Genomic DNA, 27,265 nt, shown 5'->3' with positions numbered 1-27,265 from the left:
AAAGTTGAGACCAAACCAAACTCATCTCTTGGCATGTCCAGCCCACACATTATCTCAGCCAATCATGGCTAGCGAGAAGATTCCTTTCTTTTTCAGTGGCTAAGCCAACTAGTGTTACGGTGAGTGAATGAGGACCCAAAAGCGAATTAACTTAAACAGAGCTTCTTTAATAACCAAACATAGGTAGGCTCAGATAGACCGGCAGATTCCGACAGGACAGGACAAGGTTACAGCAAACATGACGATAGTCTGGTTCAGGCATGAAACACAACAAACAAGAATCCGACAAGGACAGGAACAAAAACAGAGAGAGATATAGGGACATAATCAGAGGGAAAAAGGGAACAGGTGGGAAACGGGGTGAATGGGTAGTTAGGAGGAGACAAGGCACAGCTGGGGGAAAGAGGAGGAGAAAAGGTAACCTAACAACGACCAGCAGAGGGAGACAGGGTGAAGGGAAAGGACAGAAACACACAACATGACAATACATGACAACTAGGCTAATAATTTAACAATTATATTCGTATTTACAGATGGCAAACAAGTTTGTTATTGAGGCAAATTATAAAGGCATGTTCCAGAAGGCATTTCTGCCTAGAAAAACTAATTTTAATTAAAAAAAAGTTTATATTCAAATGCCTCTCCTGTGAAGTTGTGGCCCACGACTCAAGCCAAGTTTCCTGAAATTAGTCACAAATAGCTACACGGACTATCCGCATTGACCCTTTTTGCACAAACTTGTTTGACTCATCACATACGCTGCTGCTGCTACTGTTGCAAAGCCACTTTATTCCTAGTTATATCTGCAGTGACTTGCAAAAGTATTCACCCCTTGGTGTTTTTCCTATTTTGTTGCATTACAAACTGTAATTTAAATTGATTTTTATTTGGATTTCAAGTAATGGACATACACAAAATAGTGCAAATTGGCGAAGTGAAATTATAAAAATTACTTGTTTAAAATATTCTATTAAAAAAAATAGAAAAGTGGTGTGTGCTTACGTATTCACAGCCTTTGCTATGAAGCCCCTAAATATGATCTGGTGCAAACAATTACCTTCAGAAATCACATAATTAGTTAAATAAAGTCCGCCTGTGTGCAATCTAAGTGTCAAATGATCTGTCACATGATCTCAGTATACAGTTGGAGTCGGAAGTTTACATACACTTAGGTTGGAGTCATTAAAACTTGTTTTCCAACCACTCACAAACTATAGTTTTGGCAAGTCAGTTAGGACATCTTCTTTGTGCATATCACTAGTAATTTTTCCAACAATTGTTTAAGCACACTTCCAAAGTTGTGGGAAAATTTGCTGAAGGACAACAAAGCCAAGGTATTGGAGTGGCCATCACAAAGCCCTGACTTCAATTCTATAGAACATTTGTGGGCAGAACAGAAAAAGTGTACTGTATGTGAGCAAGGAGGCAACCTGACTTAGTTACACCTGCACTGACAGGAGGAATGGGCCAAAAATCACCCAACCTTTTGTGGGAAGCTTGTGGAAGGCTACCCAAAACATTGGACCCAAGATAAACAATTTAAAGGCAATGCTACCAAATACTAATTGAGTGTATGTAAACGTCTGACCCACTTGGAATGTGATGAAAGAAATAAAAGCTGAAATAAGTCCATCTCTCTATTATTCTGACATTTCACATTCTTAAAATAAAGTGGTGATCCTAACTGACCGAAGACATTTTTACGAGGATTAAATGTCAGGAATTGCGAAAAACTGAGTTTCCAATGTATTTGGCTAAGGTGTATGTAAACTTCTGACTTCAACTGTATATACACCTGTTCTGAAAGGCCCCAGAGTCTGCAACACCACTAAGCAAGGGGCACCACAAAGCAAGCTGCACTATGAAGACCAAGGAGCTCTCCAAACAGGTCAAGGACAAAGTTGTGGAGAAGTACAGATCATGGTTGTGGTATAAATAAATATCAGAAACTTTGAACATATCACAGAGCACCATTACATCCATTATTAAAAAAATGGAAAGAATATGGCACCACAACAAACCTGCCAAGAGAGGGTCGTCCACCAAAACTCACCGACCAAGCAAGGAGGGCATTAATTAGAGAGGCAACAAAAAGACCAAAGATAACCCTGAAGGAGCTGCAAAGCTCCACAGCAGAGATCGGAGTATCTGTCCATAGGACCACTTTAAGCCGTACACTTCACAGAGCTGGGCTTCACGGAAGAGCGGCCAGAGAAAAAGCCATTGCTTAAAGGAAAAAATAAGCAAACACATTTGGTGTTCGCCAAAAGGCATGTGGGAGACTCCCCAAACATATGGAAGAAGGTACTCTGGTCAGATGAGACAAAAATGTAGATTTTTGGCCATCAAGGAAATGCTATGTCTGGCGCAAACCCAACACCTCTCATCACCCCGAGAACACCATCCCCACAGTGAAGTATGGTGGTGGCAGCATCACGCTGGTGGGATGTTTTTCATTGGCAGGGACTGGGAAATGGGTCAGAATTGAAGGAATGATGGATGTCGCAAAATTCAGGGAAATACTTGAGGGAAACCTGTTTCAGTCTTCCTGAGATTTGAGACTGGGACGAAGGTTCACATTCAAGCAGGACAACGACCCTAAGCATACTGCTAAAGCAACACTTGAGTGGTTAAAGGGGAAACATTTAAATGTCTTGGAATGGTCTAGTCAAAGACCAGACCTCAATCCAATTGAGAATCTGTGGTATGACTTAAAGATTGCTGTACACCATCAGTTGTACACCAACGGAACCCATCCCACTTGAAGGAGCTGGGCCCAGTTTTGCCTTGAAGAGCTGGCAAAAATCACAGTGGCTAGATGTGCCAAGATTATAGAGACATACCCCAAGAGACTTGCAGCTGTAATTGCTGCAAAAGGTTGGTCTACAAAGTATTGATTTGGGGGGGGTGAATAGTTATGCACGCTCAAGTTTTCTGTTTTTTTGTCTTATTTCTTGTTTCACAATAACAAATATTTTACATCTTCAAAGCGGTAGGCATGTTGTGTAAATCAAATGATACAAACCCTCCCAAAAAATCTATTTTAATTCCAGGTTGTAAGGGAACAAAATAGTAAAAATGCCAAGGGGGTGAATACTTTCGCAAGCCACTGTAATCTGCAATGGACACGCTAGAGGGGGAATGTTCTGATCAGTGGGTGCTTTCAGATCAGATGCCAATCACGTCACATAAACAACATCGGAGTATCTGTCCACAGTTTTTTGTGCATTTCATGTTTGTTCTTTCTGCTACTATGCATCATCTGATTTTGAAATCACTTCCCAACTGACCAACTCATCAACCTCATTAACTTCGTATTGGGTTGTCCTCGGCGGTAAACTCTTACTAAAGGTTTGCTATAGGATGTTATTAAAGATTGAAATGTGCTGGAGAGAAACTTCCGGTCGACGATGTAAGACGATGTGTTTAAGGTCTCTAATTAGACTTTAATTTTAACGTTGTTAATGTTTATGTGGATGTATTAGTTTATTATATTATTCTAATCTAAGATGGGATAGCAGTGGGATGTCTGTTTTGATTGTCTTGTCCCGTCCCGTGTATATATCGTTTTTCTTCGTATATATTTCACATATATTTTTTGTCTCAAATTTCACCTACGGACTGAATATACTCTAAATTGTAATTATTTTGCCTCTATGGCGTATTTATTGCCTAACACCCTACTCTTCTACATTTGCACACACTGTACATATATTTTTCTATTTTTATTTTCTATTGTGTTATTGACTGTACGTTTGTTTATGTGTAACTCTGTGTTGTTGTTTTTGTCGCACTGCTTTGCTTTATCTTGGCCAGGTCGCAGTTGTAAATGAGAACTTGTTCTCAACTGGCCTACCTGGTTAAATAAAGGTGAAATAAAATTTAAACATTTAAAAAATATCAATTTCCATGGTACCATGAGCAAGACCAACCCGAGGACAACTGCTACGACCAACACATTGTCGAAGGCCGAAGCAACTACCCGAACACCGAAAATGGCTGTTGTGGCAAGCCCTCCTGCAGAGTCAGGGGCCTTGTCTATAACCACGTTTGTAGCTGAGCAAGCTAAACAAAGAAGTATCCTGAAGGAGGATATGGCTTCTCTCATCAGCACTTCACTGGCACCTCTCCAAACTTCCATTGACGCCTTTTGAGAAACGGTCAACACGTTTGGGCGACGCCTCAGTACACTAGAAGGTTTCTCCACTGACAACACCGAGCGGATTGCCGAGCTAGAGGCAGCTGTCTCTCATATAAAAATGTCCAACACAGCTCTACTTTCCAAGGTAGATTCGTTGGATTTATACCAGAAGGGAAAACATCCAGATCGTTGGCGTCATGCAGGGAATTGAGACTGGAGTCAATCCTGTGAAATTTGTCTCTGACATGCTGGTGGAAGTGATGGGTAACGGGGTCTTTGACAAGCCACCGGAGCTCGACCAATCGCACACATCCAAATCCCAACTCAGGGGAGAGGCCTAGGGCGATTATAGCGCGCTTTCATCATTACCAAGACAAGGAACGTGCAATGTGCTGGGCGAGGGATCATCAACCAAAATTCCGTGGCCAAGATATACGATTCTACCCGGACCTGAGTGCCAATCTCGGGAAGAAAAGAGACTAATTCAAATACAACAAAATCCTTCTATAAGAAGGGGATAAAGTTTCAGCTCCTACACCCTGCCCGTCTTCGTTTCTTTTATGAGGGAGAGACCCACATTTTTGGCACACTGGCCGAGGCTAAAGCATTCTATGTCTGGCGCATAGAGTAAAGTCGATAGAGGAAGTGGCCCGGCTAGCTGGCCATGGCAGGAGGAATATGTGGCTGGCTACTTTGCTAGCTGGAAACTGACTGATTTTCATCACATTCACTTGGATATTACTTTTCACATTAAAGCAATGTTTTTTTTTTTTTTCTCATTCTGGGAGTACCCGATGACATATTTATTTTATTTTACTTTATTTGACTGAGGTGAGTGGCAACATTAGCTTATACTTCACAATCAAATTGGCTGGCTAGCGGGAGCTGGCTGGACACACTTGGCTGTTTACTATCTGGCTGGCTAGCTAATGCCACATTTAAAAAAAAAAAATGTTTTTTTACATGGCAACAAGATGAATGCTGAACTCCAGGAGCACCCAGGGATATCTCTATTACATATATACTTGGCTGAGAAGATTTAAGACAACAGGAATATTGGGCTAACTTGCTAGCATGGCTAGCTACGTACAACAAAAACCGGAGTGCTCAAGCACTGACTGGGCTATCTGAATGTGGCGATGGATTTAGCAAGGCACTTCAACATTTCTAGTGGCTAGCTAGCTGAGATATAGCTTGACATATGGACAACTACCTAGCTAGCTACATCTAAAATCGACTGAACGAAGACCTGTATCCATTTAAGTAACATTGGATGGCTGACTTGCTTAGCTGGTACTAGTAACATGTTAAATATCCAATATGTGTTTATGTTTTTGTTTGAACTAAGTTGGCATTAGCTATTCATTTAACACTACCTTTCTAAAGACTAATGTTTTTTGCTAATGCTACAATCTCAGGGTTTGACTCTGGTTACTTTCTTGTTTGCATTTGCTTTCCTGTGACTGTAATGCCTTTATTTGTTTGAGTGGGTGTATGGATATATTTAGCTTCCGCCTCTACAGAGATTCATTGACGTTGGAATATTTTGGCATTCGTGTTTGTGGGGTGCGTTCCCTGCTGTAGTCTTTGTGGTCGCGCTGCTCCTGAGTATCATATTTTACTATCTGTTGATGCAATTGCGCGGTGCGGCTGCGTGGTGTGGAACGCGCTCCTAACAACCCATGGGCCGAAAGTCTTGACCAACAGAAACATTTTATTTGGATATTTGTGTTTGTTAAAGCCAATTGAGGATGTAACTGACTATTGAGTGACTGACTATTGAGTGTAAATCATTCTGTTAAAAATTGGGAGCCCTCTTGTGTAGGATATGTTAAGTGACAGATGGTTAACTGGGAGTTTGACCCTATTTGGGGAAGCCTGCAGTCTGCCTTAGAGGCGAGCATAGGACAGTGTTATTTTATACTGTGTTAATTGTGTTGTGCTATTTTGAGAGTTTTATGTCAGGGGGGTGGGGGGAAGTTTTTTGCCTTCATTAACCATTTGATTTTTACATATTCTACTTCAACAGTATTTATCCAAACTTTTCGGTGCATGCTTTTTATTTTGTCACAAGCTATGATCGGTGGTCTTATTACAGGGTTTTCATGTCTATTCCAGTTTTAATTTAGTAATCTCAACTTTTAATGACTGACAATTCAGATATTGGGGTGGGAATTGGGGGGTCAGCTTTTAGGTTTACGAGCTGGAACGTCAAGGCAATGAACGGCCCGGTTAAACGGGCTAAAGTATTTGTCAATCTTAAGAATTTAAAAACTGATATAGCATTCTTACAAGAAACACATCTGTGTACAGCAGATCATGGTAGACTCTGTAAAATTTGGGTAGAACAAATATTCCATTCAAAATGCAATGCTACGGCAAGGGGAACAACAATACTTATTTATAAGAAAGTACAATTTACCGCTACTGACATAATCTCAGATCAACAGGGGCGCTTTGTTATGGTATCTGGTTATCTCGTTCACACCTCTGTTTTAATTGTAAATGTTTATGTTCCTAATTGGGATGATGTTGATTGTATTAACCAATTTATTTCTTTGCTGCCCAATCTCAACTCACTCTATTTCATTTTTGGAGAGGACTTGAATTGTGTGATCAACGCAGTCTTGGACCACTCAAACTCTAGATCATTATCTCCTTAAAAAATGTCCAGTGCTTTGTCTACATTTTTGAGCCAGGCAGGATGTGTAGATCCATGGAGATTCCATTTTCCCAGTAACAAAGAATTCTCTTTCTTTTCACATGTACACCACTCCTATTCTAGAATAGATGACTTTTTCATAGATAAAACCCGTCTCCCCTCTGTTAAGAAAGTAGAATACTCTGCCATTGTTGTTAGTGACCATGCTCTGTCACTCGACCTCTCATTCTCATTGAACTATACAAATCGCCCCCCATGGAGACTTAACTCGTCTTTACTTTCAAACAATTCATTCTGTACCAATCTATCGAATGCAATTGATGTCTTTATTGAGACAAATAAAACAATCTCTCTCTCTCTCTCCATCTACACTTTGGGAAACACTTAGTTGTTCTTAGAGGCAAAATAATTTCCTAATCCTCTCAATAAACATCGGAAAATTAAACAACAGCTGATCGTTGCACTTCTGAAATTAGACCAAAAATACTCCGCCTCTCTTTCACCAGAACCTGACAAAGAAAGGCTGAGTCTTCAAACTCAGTACAATTTACTATCAACAGATAACGCTGAGCAGCAGCCACTCTGTGCACGCAGTTTTGTTTACGAACATGGAGAAAAGGTTGGTCGACTTCTAGCTCATCAACTCAAGTACAAATCTGCCTCACAGCTGATCCTTCAAATTCACAACACCTTGGGAGTCTTAACAGTTAGTCCTACTGAAATCAATAATACATTCCAAAAAAAATATTCAGATCTTTACACGTCAGAATCACCTGAAGACAATTCAATTATGAAAGATTTTCTTGACAATTTGGAAAGTCCTACCATTAGTACAGAGAAGACAGAGGAAATTGATCAACCTTTGCAGTTAGAGGAGATTATTAATTAAATTACAGCAATGCAAAGTGGGAAATCCCCTGGCCCAGATGGCTACCCAATCGAATACTACAAGAAGTTTTCTGCCATACTTGGCCCCCTCCTGCAATGTGGCTTTGGTGCAATTTTTTAAAATGCCCTGGACCCGGATGTTCTACCCCAAACAATGACAGAGGTTTCGATCACACTTTTTTATGTGTTGCTCATATAGACCGATCACACTTTTAAATGCAGATGTAAAAATATTTGTGAAATTGCTTGCCTCTCGAATAGAATCCACTATGACAGACATCATATCAATGGATTAGACATTATTTATTAACGTCTTATGGGCAGGAGGGACGGTAGCGTCCCACCTGGCCAACATCCGGTGAGATTGCAGAGCGCAAATTTAAAACTTCAGTATTATGAATATTTAACTTTCATAAAATCACAAGAGTAATACAAACACATGAAAAACATATTTCAACCAGGCGCGAGACAGGTGCGAGACGAAAGTCAGAAATAGCGATATAAAAATGCCAACCTTTGATGATAATCTTCTGTTGGCACTCCAAAAGGTCACAAATGGTCCTTTTGATCGATAATGTACTTCTTTATATCCAGAAAAACTCAGTCAATAATCCACCCAGTTTCCCTCCATCAAAATTAATCCCAAACGTTACTAATAAACTTTTCCAAACAAGTCAAACAACGTTAATAATCAAACCTTCGGTACCCTAATATGTAAATAAACAATACAATTTAAGACGGAGAATTGTTATTGTCTTTACCGGAGAAAAATACCAAAGAACGCTCTCTCTTCCACGCGCTTGGAAACACTACAGCCAAAATGGGAGCCACCTAGAAAAACTACAATTTCTGGCTCATTTTTCCAAAAACCAGCCTGACACTCCATCTAGTGGAAGCCCTAGGAACTGCAATCTGGGAGGACTTTGCCTTATAATAAAGGTGATAGCCATTGAAAATAGTGGTAGGCTGAAATATTTATTTTGGGGGGGATGGTTTGTCCTCAGGGTTTCGCCTGCCAAATCAGTTCTGTTATACTCACAGACATAATTTTAACAGTTTTAGAAACGTTAGAGTGTTTTCTATCCAAATCCATATCCATATCCTAGCTTCTGGGCCTGAGTAACAGGCAGTTTACTTTGGGCATGCTTTTCATCTGGACGTCAAAATACTGCCCCCTACCCAAGAGAGGTTAAGGGTCGCCACTCCTTTTCTAACATTCATCATCTACTTAATACCATACACTCTCCTACATTTTACTTTAGCTGGTAAAGTGAATTGTATCAAGATTAATGTATTGTCCAGATTTCTGTACTTGTTCCAATGTCTCCCTCTTTTTTTACTTCAGTGGATAAGCTTATATTTTTATTCAAGGGGCGGTGGGAGTCCAAAGGCGGACATTCCTGAAGTAGTTATCTCTTTAGATGCGGAGAAGGCATTTGACAGGGTAGAATGGGAATATTTATTCTCTTTACTGGGAAAATGTGGCTTTGGTGCAAACTTCATTTCCTGGGTCCGACTGTTGTACTCACCACCCAAGGCATCAGTGTTTACAAACAAACTTTGTTCACAGTATTTCCCATTATCAAGGGCCACACGACTGGGATGTCCAATGTCACCTCTGTTATTTGCTCTGGCAATATAACCCTTTTCTATTAAGCTGAAGGCCACACCCTCAATACATGGTATCTACAGATGGGGACTGGAACACAATGTTTCCTTGTATGCAGATGTCTTGCTTTTATATATCTCAGACCCCAAGTGTGTGTCCCTGAGGTAGTGGACGTAATGCGTAGGTTTGGTATGTTTTCGGGCTATAAATTGAATTTCTCAAAGTGAATGCTTTCCTATTCATGAATTAGCATTACAAATTCCACGGGATACTATTCCATTTCGTATGTCCAAGACTGGCTTTAAATATTTAGGGATCAATATCACCCGTACCTCCCTCTATGATGATAACTGTACTCCCCTGATTAACAAACTTAAACTGGACTTTCAGAGATGTGTTATTCTCCAATTTACTTTAGCTGGTAAAGTGAATTGTATCAAGATTAATGTATTGTCCAGATTTCTGTACTTGTTCCAATGTCTCCCTCTTTTTTTACTTCAGTGGATAAGCTTATATTTTTATTCAAGGGGCGGTGGGAATCCAAGAATACGTAAAGCATTCCTCCAGAGAGATAGAACACATGGAGGATTAACCCTTCCTAACTTAATGTATTATTACTGGGCAGTGACTATACAAAATATTATTTACTGGCTTCACACCCCATAAACTGACTTGTGTCAAACAGAAGCAAACTCCTTTTTCTCCTCCTCTTTGTCAGCCTTACATGCTGACCAGACCGGACACGTCGCGTGCGCGAGCGTCACAAAATACATTTTGAAATCCAAGTTATTAAATTATTACACACACACTGCTCGCGCGTGCCAACGAGCGTCTGCGATGCCAAGGGCTAAAATAGAAGTCATTCCTATTTCTAACGCAGATCGCGCTGCAAGTCCTGCATCTCCCATCTCCTCATTGGTTTATAGAAGCAGGTACGCACGTGCCATCTCCTCATTGGTTATACCCACGTGAGTGATTGAAAGACTAAATGTTTTGCCGGTCGTTGTGGTAATACTAGGATGACAATCACCATATAAGTTCAAAGATGAAAAAACCAGGAAGGAGGAGAGATGACTAGAAACGATTCAGTTGGCCGTTTTATGTGTGGATTAATTGTCGGAGTAGAGGACCTTGTGCATTTCAGGTAAAATAACAACTAAATGTTTATATCCCAGGACAAATTAGCTAGCAACAGCAAATAGGACAAATGAGCTAGCAATTGCAAACTAACTAGCTAAATTGCCATACATGTTTAATGCTTTTAGACCTGTCCCCAAATTAATATTTGTTTTGATATTTTAACCTGCGTGTCGTGATCGCGTTTGATGTAGGGGAACAAAATCAATGTATGCACGATAGCGCATGATGGTGCACGCGCGCAGCTGGTTTGGGTTCTGTGTTAGTCACCTCCAATCTCCCTCTTTCAGCTTCGCGCTACACATTCAATCCAATTGTTATCAATACTTAAAACATGTGGACTCAATTCCGTCAACATTTTAAATTCTGTGATTTCTCTATTCAAGGTCCTATAAAGTGAGGGAAAAAAGTATTTGATCCCCTGCTGATTTTGTACGTTTCCCCACTGACAAAGAAATGATCAGTCTATAATTTTAATGGTAGGTTTATTTGAACAGTGAAAAACAGATTAACAACAAAAAAATCCAGAAAAACGCATGTCAAAAATGTTATTGCATTTTAATGAGGGAAATGGATAATTGAGCCCTCTGCAAAACATGACTTATTACTTGGTGGCAAAACCCTTGTTGGCAATCACAGAGGTCAGACGTTTCTTATAGTTGGCCACCAGGTTTGCACACATCTCAGGAGGGATTTTGTCCCACTCCTCTTTGCAGATCTTCTCCAAGTCATTAAGGTTTCGAGGCTGACGTTCGGCAAGTCGAACCTTCAGCTCCCTCCACAGATTTTCTATGGGATTAAGGTCTGGAGACTGGCTAGGCCACTCCAGGATCTTAATGTGCTTCTTCTTGAGCCACGCCTTTGTTGCCTTGGCCGTGTGTTTTGGGTCATTGTCATGCTGGAATACCCATCCACGACCCATTTTCAATGCCCTGGCTGAGGGAAGGTTCTCACTTAAGATTTGACGGTACATTGCCCCGTCCATCGTCCCTTTGATGCGGTGAAGTTGTCCTTTCCCCTTAGCAGAAAAACACCCCCAAAGCATAATGTTTCCACCTCCATGTTTGATGGTGGGGATGGCATTCCTCCTCCTCCAAACACAGCGAGTTGAGTTGATGCCAAAGAGCTCCATTTTGGTCTCATCTGACCACAACACTTTCACCCAGTTGTCCTCTGAATCATTCAGATGTTCATTGGCAAACTTCAGACGGGCATGTATATGTGCTTTCTTGAGCAGGGGGACCTTGCGGGCGCTGCAGGATTTCAGTCTTTCACGACGTAGGCTGTTACCAATTGTTTTCTTGGTGACTATGGTCCCAGCTACCTTGAGATCATTGACAAGATCCTCCCGTGTAGTTCTGGACTGATTCCTCACCGTTCTCATGATCATTGCAACTCCAGAAGGTGAGATCTTGCATGGAGCCACATGCCGATGGAGATTGACAGTTCTTTTGTGTTTCTTCCATTTGCGAATAATTGCACCAACTGTTTTCACCTTCTCACCATGCTGCTTGGCGATGGTCTTGTAGCCCATTCCAGCCTTGTGTAGGTCTACAATCTTGTCCCTGACATCCTTGGAGAGCTCTTTGGTCTTGGCCATGGTGGAAAGTTTGGAATCTGATTGATTGATTGCTTCTGTGGACAGGTGTCTTTTATAAAGGTAACAAACTGAGATTAGGAGAACTCCCTTTAGGAGTGTGCTCCTAATCTCAGCTCGTTACCTGTATAAAAGACACCTGACCTGGGAGCCAGAAATCTTTCTTATTGAGAGGGGGTCAAATACTTATTTCTCTCATTAAAATGCAAATCAATTTATAACGTTTTTGACATGCGTTTTTCTGGATTTTTTGTTGTTGTTATTCTGTCTCTCACTGTTCAAATAAACCTACCATTAAAATTATAGACTGATCATTTCTTTGTCAGTGGGCAAACAAACAAAATCAGCAGGGGATCAAAAACTTTTTTCCCTCACTGTATGTAATAATCACCTCTTCCTTCCAGGCGAACTGGATTCAGCTTTCAGGTTGTGGCAGAGGAATGGCCTTACTAAGTTTAATGATCTTTATATTGATGGCACCTTTGCCAATTTCGAAGACCTCACTATCAAATTGAATCTACCCCATTCAAGTTAATATAGGTATTTCCAAATCTCCCAGTTTATTTTTTTTATTTTACCTTTATTTAACTAGGCAAGTCAGTTAAGAACAAATTCTTATTTTCAATGACGGCCTAGGAACAGTGGGTTAACTGCCTGTTCAGGGGCAGAATGACAGATTTGTACCTTGTCAGCTCGGGGATTTGAACTTGCAACCTTCCGGTTACTAGCCCAATGCTCTAACCACCAGGCAGCCCAACCTTTCCAACCTTTCCAATTCTATCACCCGTATCAGGTCTGGATGCCCTTTTGGAAACACCTTTTCAACTAAAGGGACTAATTTCCCGTATTTTTTAGATAATCATGTCCCTTGATAACCTGTCACTCAATAAAATCCGATCTGAGTGGGAAAGGGAACTTGGTGGAGAGATCACTGATGAAGTCTAGAATGGTCCCTTACTTAGGGTAAATGGAAGCTCCTCTTGTGCCCGGCTCAGCTTTATACAGTTTAAGGTACTTCACCGTATACATTTCAGCAAGGCCAGATTATCCAAATTCTTCCCAAATATTGATGGTACATGTGACAGGTGTAAAGGCTCCTTGGCGGACCTGACCCACATGTTCTTGGTCCACTATATTTAAAACCCTTTCTGAAGCATTTGATATAAAGTTGCAGCCTAGTGCAGAAATGGCTATTTTTGGAGTACCAAACAACAATCGTTCTCTGACCAATGGACAGCTGGATGCCATTGCTTTAGCCTCCCTGTTGGCCCGCAGAAGGATTTTATTGGATTGGAAATCTATCAATCCTCCCTTAGTCTCTCTTTGGCTCAAATATCTGATGCTGTTCCTAAAATTTGAGAAAATGAATAGGGTCAACCAACTAATTTTATTTCACCTGGGACCCGATGATATCCTATTTTGAACAGCTCCAAACACTTCCCCCAGATTGGTACTCTTGGTCCCACCCCCACACCTTGAGATTACTGCTATAGGATCACCAAATCACCTAAAATCGTTAAGCCATTACATTTTTGCTTGTATTGAAGTAGCATTGTTGTATACTTATGTTTTGTTTTCTGATATGTAACTCAATGACTTTGCCTTTCTTTGTAAATGTGTTTGGAGGCATTCTGGGGGAGGTCAAAGTCGGACAAAAAGGGGAAAAATGTACAATGTCTTTACATGTAATCTTTCATTCATTGTGAATAAAAATATGATATATTTTTTTGAAAGATTGAAATGTGCTCACAAAGGCCTAGAAAAAGCATTCAATCAACTATGCAATTCGAGCCCTTGATTTACTATTGCTTTCCTCAAACGTTTGTCAATCTCCTTTACATTTAATACCAAGTGTCCAGACGTGAGTACACTTTCTGGCACACAAGTGGTTTCAATTTTAAAGCCATTAAAATGTACAGCACGTCTATGTATTGTGTAGTTTTGTTAATTGGATGAATGCTGTATCATGGAATACATTTGATGAAGCAAGGAAACAGTCTACTGTCACCCAGTGAGCTGCCAATAATACTGATACAGTACGTGTGAATAGAACCCTTAGCTGCTTAATACACTGCAGGGGGACCAACTGATGACCAATGGAGGGCTTTCCAGAGGCAAGCACAAAACGTAAGTGGGGACAGACAGTTTCAGTTTGAAGTATTGATGGTGTTATGCATTACCCCCAGGGTTAAATTGAGTTGCTTAACTGACTCGTCTAGTAATCGACAACGGCCGCCAGTTTTCTCCATTTCATGTCCCAGACCTACAGCAATGTGCACTCTTTGCAAGATGCAAAGTGACAGAATGTCATTGTGTTCTAGAAAGATGGAAGACATTGAAACAAACATAATTGTGGTGTTAAATGAACACTGGACTTCCACACTTTACACAATAGGGAATAAAATACTTACTTAAAATTTTGCGCCGTGTTTCGGAGGACGCTTGGCTCTCAAACTTCGCCTCTCCCTAGTCCGTACGGGAGTTGCAGCGATGGGACAAGACTAACTACCAATTCGATATTACGAACTTGGGGAGAAAAAAAGGGTAAAAAGAACATCTAAAATACATCTCGGACTAATTTTCAGATTCAGTAAGAAGTAAATCTTAATAATATACAACATTGTATATGCCCTTTATACGGCCTACATCAAATATTTACATAATTTTTAAAGTAAAATGTCATACTATAAAGGGTGGCAAAAACATTATGTCACAATCTGCAAAGCACCAGATTTAATGACCTGATGATATCACCCTTATATAGTATGACCTTGGTTTATTGTTGATTTGTGAAGCATCTATGCAGGTCTTTTAAACTAAAGGGTTTATGAATGCTTCGATAAAGTTACATTCTGGGATTTAAAAAAACAACAAAACAGCAGCCCTGCCTAGGGCTGTGGCGGTCACGGAATTTCATCAGCTGGTGATTGTCAAGCAAATAACTGGTCGGTCTCACGGTAATTAACCACAAAATAAACACATTTAGCATCTCCTGGCTTCCACACATTGCTTACAAGCTATTTTAAAAAGTCTAATAAATCCATGTAATATAGCCTATGCCTTCACAATAAATCCATTATTTATTTTAGATAGGTCAAAAGAAGCATCATATGAAGAAAATGTAGTCTATTTCAGAAGAAAATAATAGCATACTCTGAGTTGTCTTGATGTGGCTATGCCAAATGGCTGTGGGCTACACTAGTTCATTTAGCAGACATGATTTGCTTAGAATTCCATGGCATTATTTTATAGTATGAAGAACCCAATTGAACAAAGATGAATAAAATATAAATACTTTCTCCAAACAATGAGGGAGTCCGCACATGAAGCTATTATGTGTTGAATGGTTAACAAAGAAATTGGTATTCATATATGCTTATTTTAGAGTTATTAATGTAACTTTAGTTGTTTTTCAAACATTGGGCTATATGTTAAGATTTTTAATACATTGTAAGGCTGCATGATGAGACTAATGATGATTTGAAAAAAGTCGCTTGAAGGGCATAAGCTCTGCTTTCATTTTTGCGGAGGCTGTACACACTCTAATAGTCTCTCATTCACAATTTGATAAGCACATGATAATGCTTTGAATTGGTGATGCACTGATATGACAAATATCCAATATTTTCCTTGCCAAAAAGAAAGACACCGCTAACCGATATTTACATTTTTTGCAGCCTTTTAAGCATTCTAGTACAGTTAAAAACACATACACATGGACACAGCGATCTAAGGCACTGCATCTCAGTGCAAGAGGCGTCACTACAGTCCCTGGTACGAATCCAAGCTGTATCACATCCGGCCGTGATTGGGAGTCCCATAGGCCGTCATTGTAAATAAGAATGATGCTCGTGAAGTTGTCTTGCACACCTATAGTGCTGGTTATATAAAAAAAAAGCTAGCTAGATCATGGATGCAATGTTCTTTTCCAAAAACATATCAAAATGACATCTATTTCAGTAGCTATATAGTTAGCTAGCTAACTATATAGCTAGGTGTCATCATCTAAAATAACCCTAATTTATAAGGCAGTTTTTATTTGATTAATGGTGGTCAGATCCATCTATGTGAAGCAAGCCACAATAAGGATTAGCCACAGTAGTGGACTTTCCGGTTAGCCTTCAAAATAAAAGTATGTAATTGACAGTGATGCAAATTAATACAAATAGTAGAATTATTCCATAATTGACTAGATCATGCTAAACGAGGTTGGAATGTTGTTATATAAAATCAACAAAAGACAATAATTTGATAATTTGACAAATCTGTTAATTATACTTTAGAATTACATTGGGGGCATACTTATTTCACTGTACAGCCTTACCTATGGATTGTGGATCAATGCCATGGGGTACCAGTCTACTCAGTGACACCCAGAGAACATTAGCATTGTAGCTCTGAAACATCTGTGAATTGAGCCACATTTATTGTCAACCTATGTGTATTGTACACTATTCTTTGAGGAAAAACAATACTGCGTGGATGTTTAGAGTCTGATAACTCTGAGGAGGATGTTGGAAAAAAATTGCCTGGTTATTGAGTAGGTTGATACCCCATTTCATTGATACCCAATCCTTAGGTAAAGCTGTACAGTGCACTATGAATGTCCATACACACAATAGGCTGACTGGGGAGATGATTTCACACAGTCACAGTCCCGCGATAAGAGCTATAATGCTAATAGTTGCTAAACTCTTCAAATTTCTGTTCTGTGGGTGTCACCGAGTAGACTAATATCCCATTTCATTGATTCACATTCCAACCTTCTTTAACATCTAGTCTAAATATGGCATGATTCCACCAATTGTAACCTTCTGCATCACTTTCAAAGAGGTACTTTTATTTATTTTGAAGGCAAACCGCAAAGTCCACCATTTTGCCTAATCCTTATTGTGGCTAGCTTCACAACACATAACCATGTCCGGTCGAGCCTCAATAGGCAGATGAAGCAAGCTGGCTGCTTATAACGTTAGCTTTGGGCAACAGGGTTAAGTAGCTGGCTAGCTGTTTATTTTCATGAATTGAAGTTCAATTTCAATAAACAAACAACAAGTGTCTACCTAGCTAATACTTACTCACAAGGATTCATAAATCATTGCTAAGAATAATGAAAATTCCTGCAGTTTCTACTGGTCATTGTTTTCAGGCTGGTTGTATTTGGTGCTAGTTAGGTACCAAGCTACACCAGAAGTTGCGGTCAAACAAATCATTATTTATTACCAATGCGGTATTGTAAACACATAGTTTGTGGCCGGTGTTTGCTTGTTTGCAGACTTTTTTGTACAGCTTGATAGTGCTACTGATAGTAGTGGTGGCACTTGTGTTGCATGTGCATAGTTTGTCGTGAAGCTTATAGCAGTGACACTATTACTGTGTAACTCCCGGAGGGCAACATCTGAAAAATTGCGCACTTTGCAGTGTGTACCGGTGCTCGACCAGTTGCGAAAGCCAACATCACCCACAACAGAGAACGGTTGATTGTCAAGTGCAACGAATCTATTATCTTGGCATTAAAGGCGGATTTCTACTTTGAGTTGTCTCGCTGAAACTTTTTTACTCTTTCAAATGATAGCTAGACTTGTTGACTACTCGATCCACACAGCAGACATTTTGGGCAAAGGTTAGGAATGCTGTGTTGCATGTGTAGCGCAAAATTTTACGTGGCGTCATTACGCCATGTACCTATGTTATGTAGGTATACACGTCAGCTTTGACATCGGTTTTGCACATCGGCGTTAAACTAGACATCGGGCCGATACCAATGTTGGCATTTTTAGCTAATATCGTCTGATTCCGATATGTTCACCGATATATCGTGCATCCCTACTTTGAATTTCACAGCGGCACCCCATTTGTGTTCGTAATGCACCCTAAAAAAGATTCTGCATTGTGCCCTTCTCCCGGAGTGTGCTGCGCAATCCGAAGCATCTCTCACTCACACTGCTCTCTATCACATGATCGGGTCTTTTTCACAGGCTAAGTTAAGACAGACACATCGGGGACACTAATGCGAGCGTTCTTATCCAATTTCGAGGTGCATATTGAAGATATTGGATGAACTGTTCTCATTTACTTTTTATCAACCAAAAAGATGAGTAGGCCTAACGAACAACAAAAGCACAAACCTATGTCAATCTTCTATCTCCCATAGTACAAAAGTCGACCAATTCAATTCTGTATGAGAAAAAAATAAATAAAACAGTCTCGGGACAGTTGTGGTATGGAATAGATTCCAAATTAATACAACCACTAGCATAAAATCAGAACGTTTAGCTTAAAATGCTAATAAACTATTAGGCTATTTCATCACTTTATAAGCGCAGCAATGCGCACATGGTAGTAGGCTATAAGCACAAATTTTCCATTAGTGGAAAACACCGTTATCAAATGTGACCGCAAATGCAATTATGCATGTATTGCTTTTATTTTAAAGGTGACTTTTTATGGTGAAAATGATCTTCCCCAAACTTGAAACTCACACACTGCTTATATATTGTATGCCAGTGAGACTCTACACCACTTGTAAAGCGGATTAATGTGCTTAAGTTATTTGGACACTTTAGTTGTGATGCAAACCTTATGAAAACATATAGGCCTGTGGGCTAAGCAACATGAGGTGTGTGACTATGATTCGAACAAGTCGCAAAAACAAGGCACTGTTTCTTATGCTGGGCATCATTCACAAGTGATAGGCTAATATTGTCACCCATCAGACTATTCTTGATTTAATCTTGTCTTTACATATACTAAATAATATGTGTGAAATTTGTTTGGATTTAGAATGGACCATTATCATGCACCTATATCAAAACAGGGGCAGCGGGGGAAAAATACATGTCATCTATGCACTTAAATAGTGAATGGAGGATGCTTTTCCCTGTGGTTTATATTTACTCCTGTTGTAAATATAAGCAATGTGCTTAATATTAGGAAAGTTGAATATTATTAGTAGCCATCACTCTGTTTTCTAACGCAATTGCATAGCCTATAGCCTACATGAGCTCATGGGCTCTCATGAAGTGGTCTATTAGATTTTCGAATACATTTGCATTGATGTCAGAGTGATTAGAGGGACAATAGAGTGCTGAGTTCCAGGCAGTTAGCAAGTTCGGTAGGCTACTAATGACCAGCTGCAGCATCAGGGCTTGGAGAAGCCTAATTACCATGACTAAATGGTCATGTGGAATTTGACTGCCTTCATTACTCATGACTGCCGGTGTGGCGGAATACGGTCACCGCAACAGCCCTAGCCCTTAACCTGTCTACGATACTGGTTCCCAATTGGGAATCAACCCTCCCACGTTCAGCTGAAACGGTGGCGCATGGAACGCAAAAATATTCTTAAAAATATTTAACCTCCACACATTAACAAGTCCAATAGCTCAAATGAAAGATAAACACCTTGTTCATCTAGCCAGCAAGTCAGATTTCTAAAATGTTTTACGGCGAAAACATAGCACATATATATGTAAAACCACCACCAGACACAGCTCATTTCAATAGCCAAAACATGCAATCAACAAACGCAGGATTAAAAAATAAATCGCTCACTAACCTTTTGAAAATCTTCATCAGATGACAGTAATATGACATGTTACACAGTACATATTTTTTTTTCAATAATATGCCATTTATATCCATAAATGTCCATTTACAGTGAGTTCACGTTCAGAAATTACTCAAAAATGCCCGCAGGAAATCTATGTAGCGCGGCAAGATAACGTAAATAGACATCATAAACTTTGACTAAATATACGTTCTACATATAGTTAGAAAGATACACTGCTTCTTTATGCAACCGCTGTGTTAGATTTATTTTTAACGTTACAGAAATCGCACACTATTCCATATGCTGAGACAGCGCTCAGTTCCAAGCTACATTTCCACGTAATGTTGGAGTCAACAGAAACACAGATTTAAGCATAAATATTCCCTTACCTTCGATGGTCTTCGTTCAGAATGTTCTGGAAGGCTTCATACTTACCCAATACATCGTTTGGTTTCAAGTCTTGCGTCTTTGTATTAGCTACTGCTAATAACATCAGCTGAAATGCACCCAAAACGTCCTCTGGTCCGGAAAAGTTGCGCATCAAAACTTCAAAATTACATATTATATGTCGACTAAACAGGTCAAACTAAGTGCAGAAGCAAGCTTTATGATGTTTTAGACACGCAAAACAAACTTCAATTCAATCGGCCATCGTCTGCTCTTCTCTTGAGTGCTGGAACAAAGGAATGGCTGGGACCAATTCGCGCCCATACGCACAGCCTATTCTCTCGTGGCACGCACTAATTTCACTCCCATAGGGTCAATTCTCGCGGGATTTGAACGATTCAAAGCTCTAATGAAAGAGGACATCTAGCGGAAGAGATAGAAAGTGTCCCCAGAATCATAACTGGTTGGGAAGGGTGGGGGCCATGACGTCAAAGTTGCTCCAACTTTCATGGCCACAAAAACTAGTTTGGAAGAATGCCTGCCCTGTGAGTTCTGCTATACTTACAGACATAATTCCAACGGTTTTAGAATCTTTAGAGTGTTTTCTATCCAATAATAATTTTTATTTGCATATATTAGCAATTTTTGACAGATTTTTTTTCCAGTTTACTAGGGGTACCCAATCTCTAGGGGTATGTCTGCCATATCCTTAACAGGTTTTAAGATGGGACAAAAGGGAATGATACACCGTCTCAAATTCATAGACAGCTCTAGATGCAAGGACTGTCAGTCCATGACATCAACATGATAGTTTTAAACATATTTAAAACCTTATATTTTCAGTTATGAAAAAGGCATTTGCCCTAAGGTCATGAGGAAGTTATACAATTTTCAAGAATCAAATGGGTAAATATCAAGAATTGAAATTGGACAGATTCCTGGATCCCAAGCTGTGACCAAAAGCACTAATTCCTTCAAACCTTGATGCCTACAACAGGGTGACGTCAATTCCAATTGAATGCAGTCAATTCAGTAAGTAAACTAATCATTTAAAAAATAACATCTATTTGCAATGACTTCTCAATTAATAGAAAAGGAGAATTGATGTGAGGGAAATGTTGTTGGTTGATGAATCCATAATCAGAATGCCTCGCTTGACATTTTTATCCAAGTTTTCTGTTGGACTGCCCAATGTAAATTTAGCAAAACCCATTGCATTCAACTAACCATTTCCAATGCATCGCTTTCATTGAAAACTAAGACTGATGATTCATAATTTTCACTGGTTTTGAAATACCCATAGATTAGTTACGAATGCCCAGTTTATAAGATCAACCATAGCACTCCCAGGTTATTCTGCTCTCACACTCTCTGTGGCACACACAATGTTCTCATTAGCATCCTGTAGGTGTTACAGCTTTTTCCAAACCTCATGATCACAGCACAAGTCGCCTCGCCTGAGCCTGTCTATCGCCATGGCGATGGCAGAATGCCAATCACCAACTGAAGGCTCAGTGCTGTCTGAGTTTTCACAATGTGCCCCCCCTCCTTCTGCTCTCCCTGTTTGTTTTATGCTTTTGGCAGCACTGTGTGAGACTGTATGGAGACAACACACTGTCATGCTATTGCTTCAGGGATTCCTCACCCCATGTGCACTATTATTACCAGATGTTCGTGTTACTGCATGTCAAAGGTAATTGACCTTGTGCTACAAGAGAGGATGCCTTAATCATTCTCCACTAGATATTTGTCTAGTTACTGGGCTAAGGCCTACAGTCCTACCTCTGATAAATGCTTGTGGGGATTTATGCTCTTATGCAAATGTTGTCTAAAAGGATGTCTAAGACAAAGACAAAGTTCAGTAAGACTTTACATAAGGAATACAAGCATTATGGCACGAAGTAAATGTGATCCACACATTCTGAGCATGTGTGGATCATGTTCTTTGCATGCTACTCAGGATAATGGTGCTTGTTAAATTAAGTTAGATCAATGTCTGCAAGATCACATATGATAGTATTCTACAGAACAGAACCTAATATAATAGTTTAGTTACTGTAAGACAAAAACTCGCTGCATTTTTCACTCATGTGGACAAAACTCAACAGCGTGCCACTAGGCAAAATACAAAGAGACTATGCTACAGTTTGTTGACACCATCTGCTCTAAAACAAAATGATTGTACATAATTGAAAACAACACTGCATAACTCGAGAAGATCTTGAGCATATCCCCATGAAACTGACTGAGATCAAATGGTTGGTATGCAGATGCCGCATAAAAACTAAACTATGCTATTACAGTGCCCTCCACTAATATTTGCACCCTTGGTAAATATGAGCAAAAATGTCTTTGCTGTTTATCCTCTTGGTCTCTCATTCAAAATATTCACAAAAAGTAACCTTTAATTGAAGTAAAATTATTGGAAAAAATAAAGGAGCGTGTGCCACAATTTTTGGCACCCCTAGAAATTCTTATGAATAAAATCTAACTGAAGTATATTCCCATTCATATTTTATGTTCTTAATTTCACCTGAGCGATTAGGAATACTTAAGTGGTAATTCATGACATCCTGTTTCACTGGGGTATAAATATGAGGTGACACAGGCCGAGTTCCCATAGTCATCCATCACTATGGGAAAGACACGAGAATTCCAGTAATGATGTGAGACAAAAGGTTGTTAAGCTGCACAAATCAGGAAATGGCTATAAGAAAATAGCTCAACGGTTGAAAATGCCCATTTCCACAATCAGGGCAATAATTAAGAAGTCTAAAGCAACTGGAGATGTTAACAATCGGCCTGGAAGAGGACGTGTGTCTATATTGACCCCACGCACAGCGAGGAGGATGGTTAGAGTGGCCAAAAAATCTGCAAGAATCACAGCTGGTGAATTGCAGACGTTAGTTGGGTTTTGGGGTCAGAAAGTCTCCAAAACTATGATCACACACACACACACACACACACACACACACACACACACACACACACACACACACACACAACCGTTCAAAAGTTTGGAGTCAATTAGAAATGTCCTTGTTTTTTTTAAGAAATCAATTTTTTTTGTCCATTTAAAAAAACATCAAATTGATCAGAAACACTGTGTAGACATTGTTAATGCTGTAAATGACTATTGTAGCTGGAAACGGCAGATTTTTTATGGAATAGGCGTACAGAGGCCCATTATCAGCAACCATCACTCCTGTGTTCCAATGGCACTTTGTGTTAGCTAATCCAAGTTGATCATTTCTAAAGGTTAATTGATCATTAGAAAACCCTTTTGCAATTATGCTAGCACAGCTGAAAACTGTTTTTCTGATTAAAGAAGCAATAAAACTGTCCTTCTTTAGACTAGTTGAGTATCTGGAGCATCTGCATTTATGGGTTCGATTACAGGCTCACAATGGCCAGAAACAAAGACCTTTCTTCTGAAACTCGTCAATCTATTCTTATTCTGAGAAATGAAGGCTATTCCATTCGAGAAATTGCCAAGAAACGGAAGATCTGGTACACCGCTGTGTACTACTCCCTTCCCAGAACTGAGAAAACTGTCTCTAAGGCCCAGGTGCACAACTGAGCAAGAAGACAAGTACATTAGAGTGTCTAGTTTGAGAAACAGATGCCTAACAAGTCCTCAACAGGCAGCTTTATTAAATAGTACCCGCAAAACACTGGTGTTTTGCGGGTACTGTTTAACAAAGCTGCCAGTTGAGGACTTGAATTTAAAATGGATTGAATTGTGATATTTCTTGTCACTGGCCCACTACACAATACCCCATAATGTTAAAGTGGAATGATGTTTTCCTGAGTATTTACAGATAAATTACAAATTAAAAACTGAAATATATCTTGAGGAAATAAGCATTCAACTCCTTTGTTATGGAGAGTCTAAGATCAGAAGTAAAAATGTGCTTAACAAGTCATATAATAAGTTGCATGGACTCACTCTGTGTGCATACAAAATATATGCTTGGGGAAAATCATTAAGAACTGAGGAGTATTTTTGTTTAAAAAAATAAATGGAATGGTGCTAAGCACAAGCAAAATCCTAAAGGAAAACCTTGTTCAGACTGCTTCCACCAGACATTGGCAGATTAATTCACTTTTCAGCAGGACAATAACCTAAAACACAAGGCCAAATCTACACTGGAGGAGACAGTGAATGTGCGTGAGTGGCTGAGTTACAGTTTTGACTTAAATCCACTTGAAAATCGATGGCAAGACCTGAAAATGATTGTCTACCAATAATCAACAACCAATTTGATAGAGCTTGAAGAATTTTGAAAAGAACAATGGTAACAATCCAGGTGTGGAAAGTTCATAGAGACTTAACCAGAAAGACTTACAGCTGTATAATCTGCTTCTACAAAGTATTGTCTCAGGGGTGTGAATACTTAGAGTACAAGTCAAAGGTTTGCACACACTTTTTATTTATTTGTACTATTTTCTACATTGTAGAATAATAGTGAAGTCGTCAAAAACTATGAAATAACACATATGGAATCATGTAGTAACCAAAAAAGTGTTAAACAAATCCAAATATATTTTTGATTTTAGATTCTTCAAATTTAGATTTGAAGAAGATTTAGATTCTTCCCTTTGCCTTGATAACTCTTGGCATTCACTCAACCAGCTTCACCTGGAATGCTTTTCCAACCGTCTTGAAGGAGTTCCCACATATACTGAGCACTTGTTGTGTGCTTTTCCATCACTCTGCAGTCCAACTCATCCCAAACCATCTCAATTGTGGAGGTCAGGATGCAGCACTCCATTACTATCCTTCTTGGTCAAATAGCCCTTACACAACCTGGAGGTATGTTGGGTCATTTTCCTGTTGAAAGACAAATGATAGTCCTACTAAGCGCAAACCAGATGGGATGGCGTATCGCTGCAGAATGCTGTGGTAGACATGATGGTTAAGTGTGCCTTGAATTCTAAATAAAATCACTCAGAGTGTCACCAGCAAATGCCCCCTCAGACCATCACATGCCCTCCTCCATGCTTCACGGTGGGAACCACACCTACTCTGCATCTCACAAAGACACAGCGGTTGGAACCAAAAAATCTCAAATTTGGACTCATCAGAACAAAGGACAGATTTCCACCGGTCTAATGTCCATTGCTCGTGTTTCTTGACCTGAGCAAGTCTCTTCTACTTATTGGTGTCCTTTAGTAGTGGATTCATTGCTGAAATTTCACCATGAAGGCCTGATTCACACAGTCTCCTCTGAACAGTTGGATGTTGAGATGTGTCTGATGAATTCTATGAAGCATTTATTTCCTCTGCAGCAGAGGTAACTCTGGGTCTTCCTTTCCTGTGGCGGTCCTCATGAGAGGCAGTTTCACATAATGCTTGATGGTTTTTGCAACTGCACTTGAAGAAACTTTAAAAGTTTTTGAAATGTTCCATATTGACTGACCATGTCTTAAAGTAATGATGGACTGTCATGTATTTTTGCTTATTTGAGCTGTTCTTGGGCTTGGTCTTTTCCCAAATAGGGCTATCTTCTGTATACCACCCCTACCTTGTCACAACATAACTGATTGGCTCAAACGCAATAAGGAAAGAAATTGGACAAATTCACTTTTAACAAGGCACACCTGTTAATTGAAATGCAATTCCTGGTGACTACCTCATGAAGCTGGTTGAGATAATGCCAAGAGTGTGCAAAGCTGTCATGAAGGCAAAGGGTGGCTACTTTGAAAAATCTCAAATATAAAATATATTTTGATTTGTTTAACACTTTTTTGGTTACTACATGATTCCATATGTGTTATTTAATAGTTTTGATGTCTTCATTATTCTGAAATGTAGAAAATAGCTTTTAATAAATGGAATGAGTAGGTGTGTACAAACTTTTGACTGGTACTGCATGTACTGTATGTAAATGAGATATTACTGTATTTCATTTTAATTTTACTGTAAAACATTTCCATTATGCGGTACTGTGTACATTATGTGGTACTGGGTGACATTTAAAAAATATTTGATCAATTTTGAATGCATTTCACAACAAAATGTGAAATAAGTCAAGGGGTATGAATACTTTCTGAAGGCACTGTACACATAATTCTACAAAGAATAAGGACTCTCAAGTGTAAAATCCTCGACATAAAGATATTTAGTGATAATGTCAGAATCTAACAGTCCAACACAATATGGTCTGTAGCCAACAGGGCAGTGGTGGAGGCATTCCTCAGCCGGCCATGATAGGAGAGACTTAAACATGCCATGAGTGATAATTGAGCTGTGGGGATGAGAACAGAGACAAGCATGGTTGATCGACTCGTCTGTGTATCCACCTTTTTGGACTTGTTTTTCTGTTATTTTCTCCAGTCGTCTCATGCATTGCATCTCAAGGTCAACTGAAGCTCCTCTTTGCTCTGGCACTCCCTGTTGCATTCTTATTAGGTTTATTTAACTCACTAGTAGCAGCCAGAAGCCAAAATACATCACTATAGACACAACACACCCATTTTCAAGACCTTATATTTTGAAAGCTTTACTAGATTCTCACTTGGGAATGAACATATCAAGCATCAAGCACCTATTTGATGTTCGATTCCCAGTATTGTGTTGTGTGACCTCCAATGAAATATCCTTTATCTACTTAAAGTAAATCCTGATTTATTTAAAGCTTTATTACAGTACAGCTTTCTGGGATAATATCTCAAAAACTAATTTTCATCTCGTGTCACAAAGTAACCTAAATCCATCCGGATAATCTCAACAACAGTATCAAATTGCTATGGAATATATTCCCTTTGCCCTCCAGTGTCATTGACGATAGCATTCTATGCTCTGTGAAGTCAATGGATTCCTATAGATATAGCCTGTATCACAAGGAAGATACCAGTCATCATTTGTGAATAAACAAAAAATATTTTACAGCATAATTATCCTGAGGGAGTATTTCAAGATTCTTAGAATTTCTTAATGAGAGTGACTGAAAGACAGATGGAGTAAGACCATTGTACCACAGTGGCAATTTTGTGTACAGAAACTGCTTCTCCTTGCAATGAGGCAATCATACTAATAATCATACTTTAAGGACTGATATCTAACATCTTTTGGATATCTTCATTTTTATATATATTTAAACCCATTTCAAAACAGACCTTCCTTTGACATTGTCAAATGAAATTTGGTTTGTAGAGTTTCCATATATTTCAAGGGATTGTTTGTCAAACTGGGACACAATTTGTCCAGCTTAACCTAGAATGACACTGTCATTTTTATTAATCCCACAGAGGAATACTGTGAGGCAGCTTGGGTGACACAGGCCAATGCC

At 39.4% G+C, this 27,265-nt stretch overlaps 1 protein-coding gene across 7 annotated transcripts in view; it reads right to left on the bottom strand.

Annotated features, from left to right (window-relative positions):
• The window catches only part of LOC110500322 (sodium/potassium/calcium exchanger 2), a 187,759-nt gene that overhangs the window by 139,063 nt on the left and 21,431 nt on the right, over positions 1 to 27,265 (bottom strand). The window contains exon 1 of one of the 7 annotated variants that reach the window (XM_090214348.1): positions 20,019 to 20,582. The exons of 4 other annotated variants lie outside the window; for them this stretch is intronic. In XM_090214348.1, the coding sequence (XP_090070474.1) occupies positions 20,019 to 20,027 (9 nt within the window). In that variant the 5' untranslated portion in view covers positions 20,028 to 20,582. Of the gene's footprint in view, positions 1 to 20,018; positions 20,583 to 27,265 lie in introns of those variants that run through there. 2 more of the 7 variants (XM_090214350.1, XM_090214351.1) reach the window with 2 other exon arrangements.

The sequence above is a fragment of the Oncorhynchus mykiss genome, chromosome 21 (genome assembly GCF_057628025.1).
Source record: "Oncorhynchus mykiss isolate SJ-2025 chromosome 21, ASM5762802v1, whole genome shotgun sequence".
NCBI lineage: Eukaryota > Metazoa > Chordata > Actinopteri > Salmoniformes > Salmonidae > Oncorhynchus > Oncorhynchus mykiss.
The sequence above is the reverse complement of the archived record's forward strand: the minus strand, read 5'-3'. Positions and strand labels throughout refer to the sequence as shown.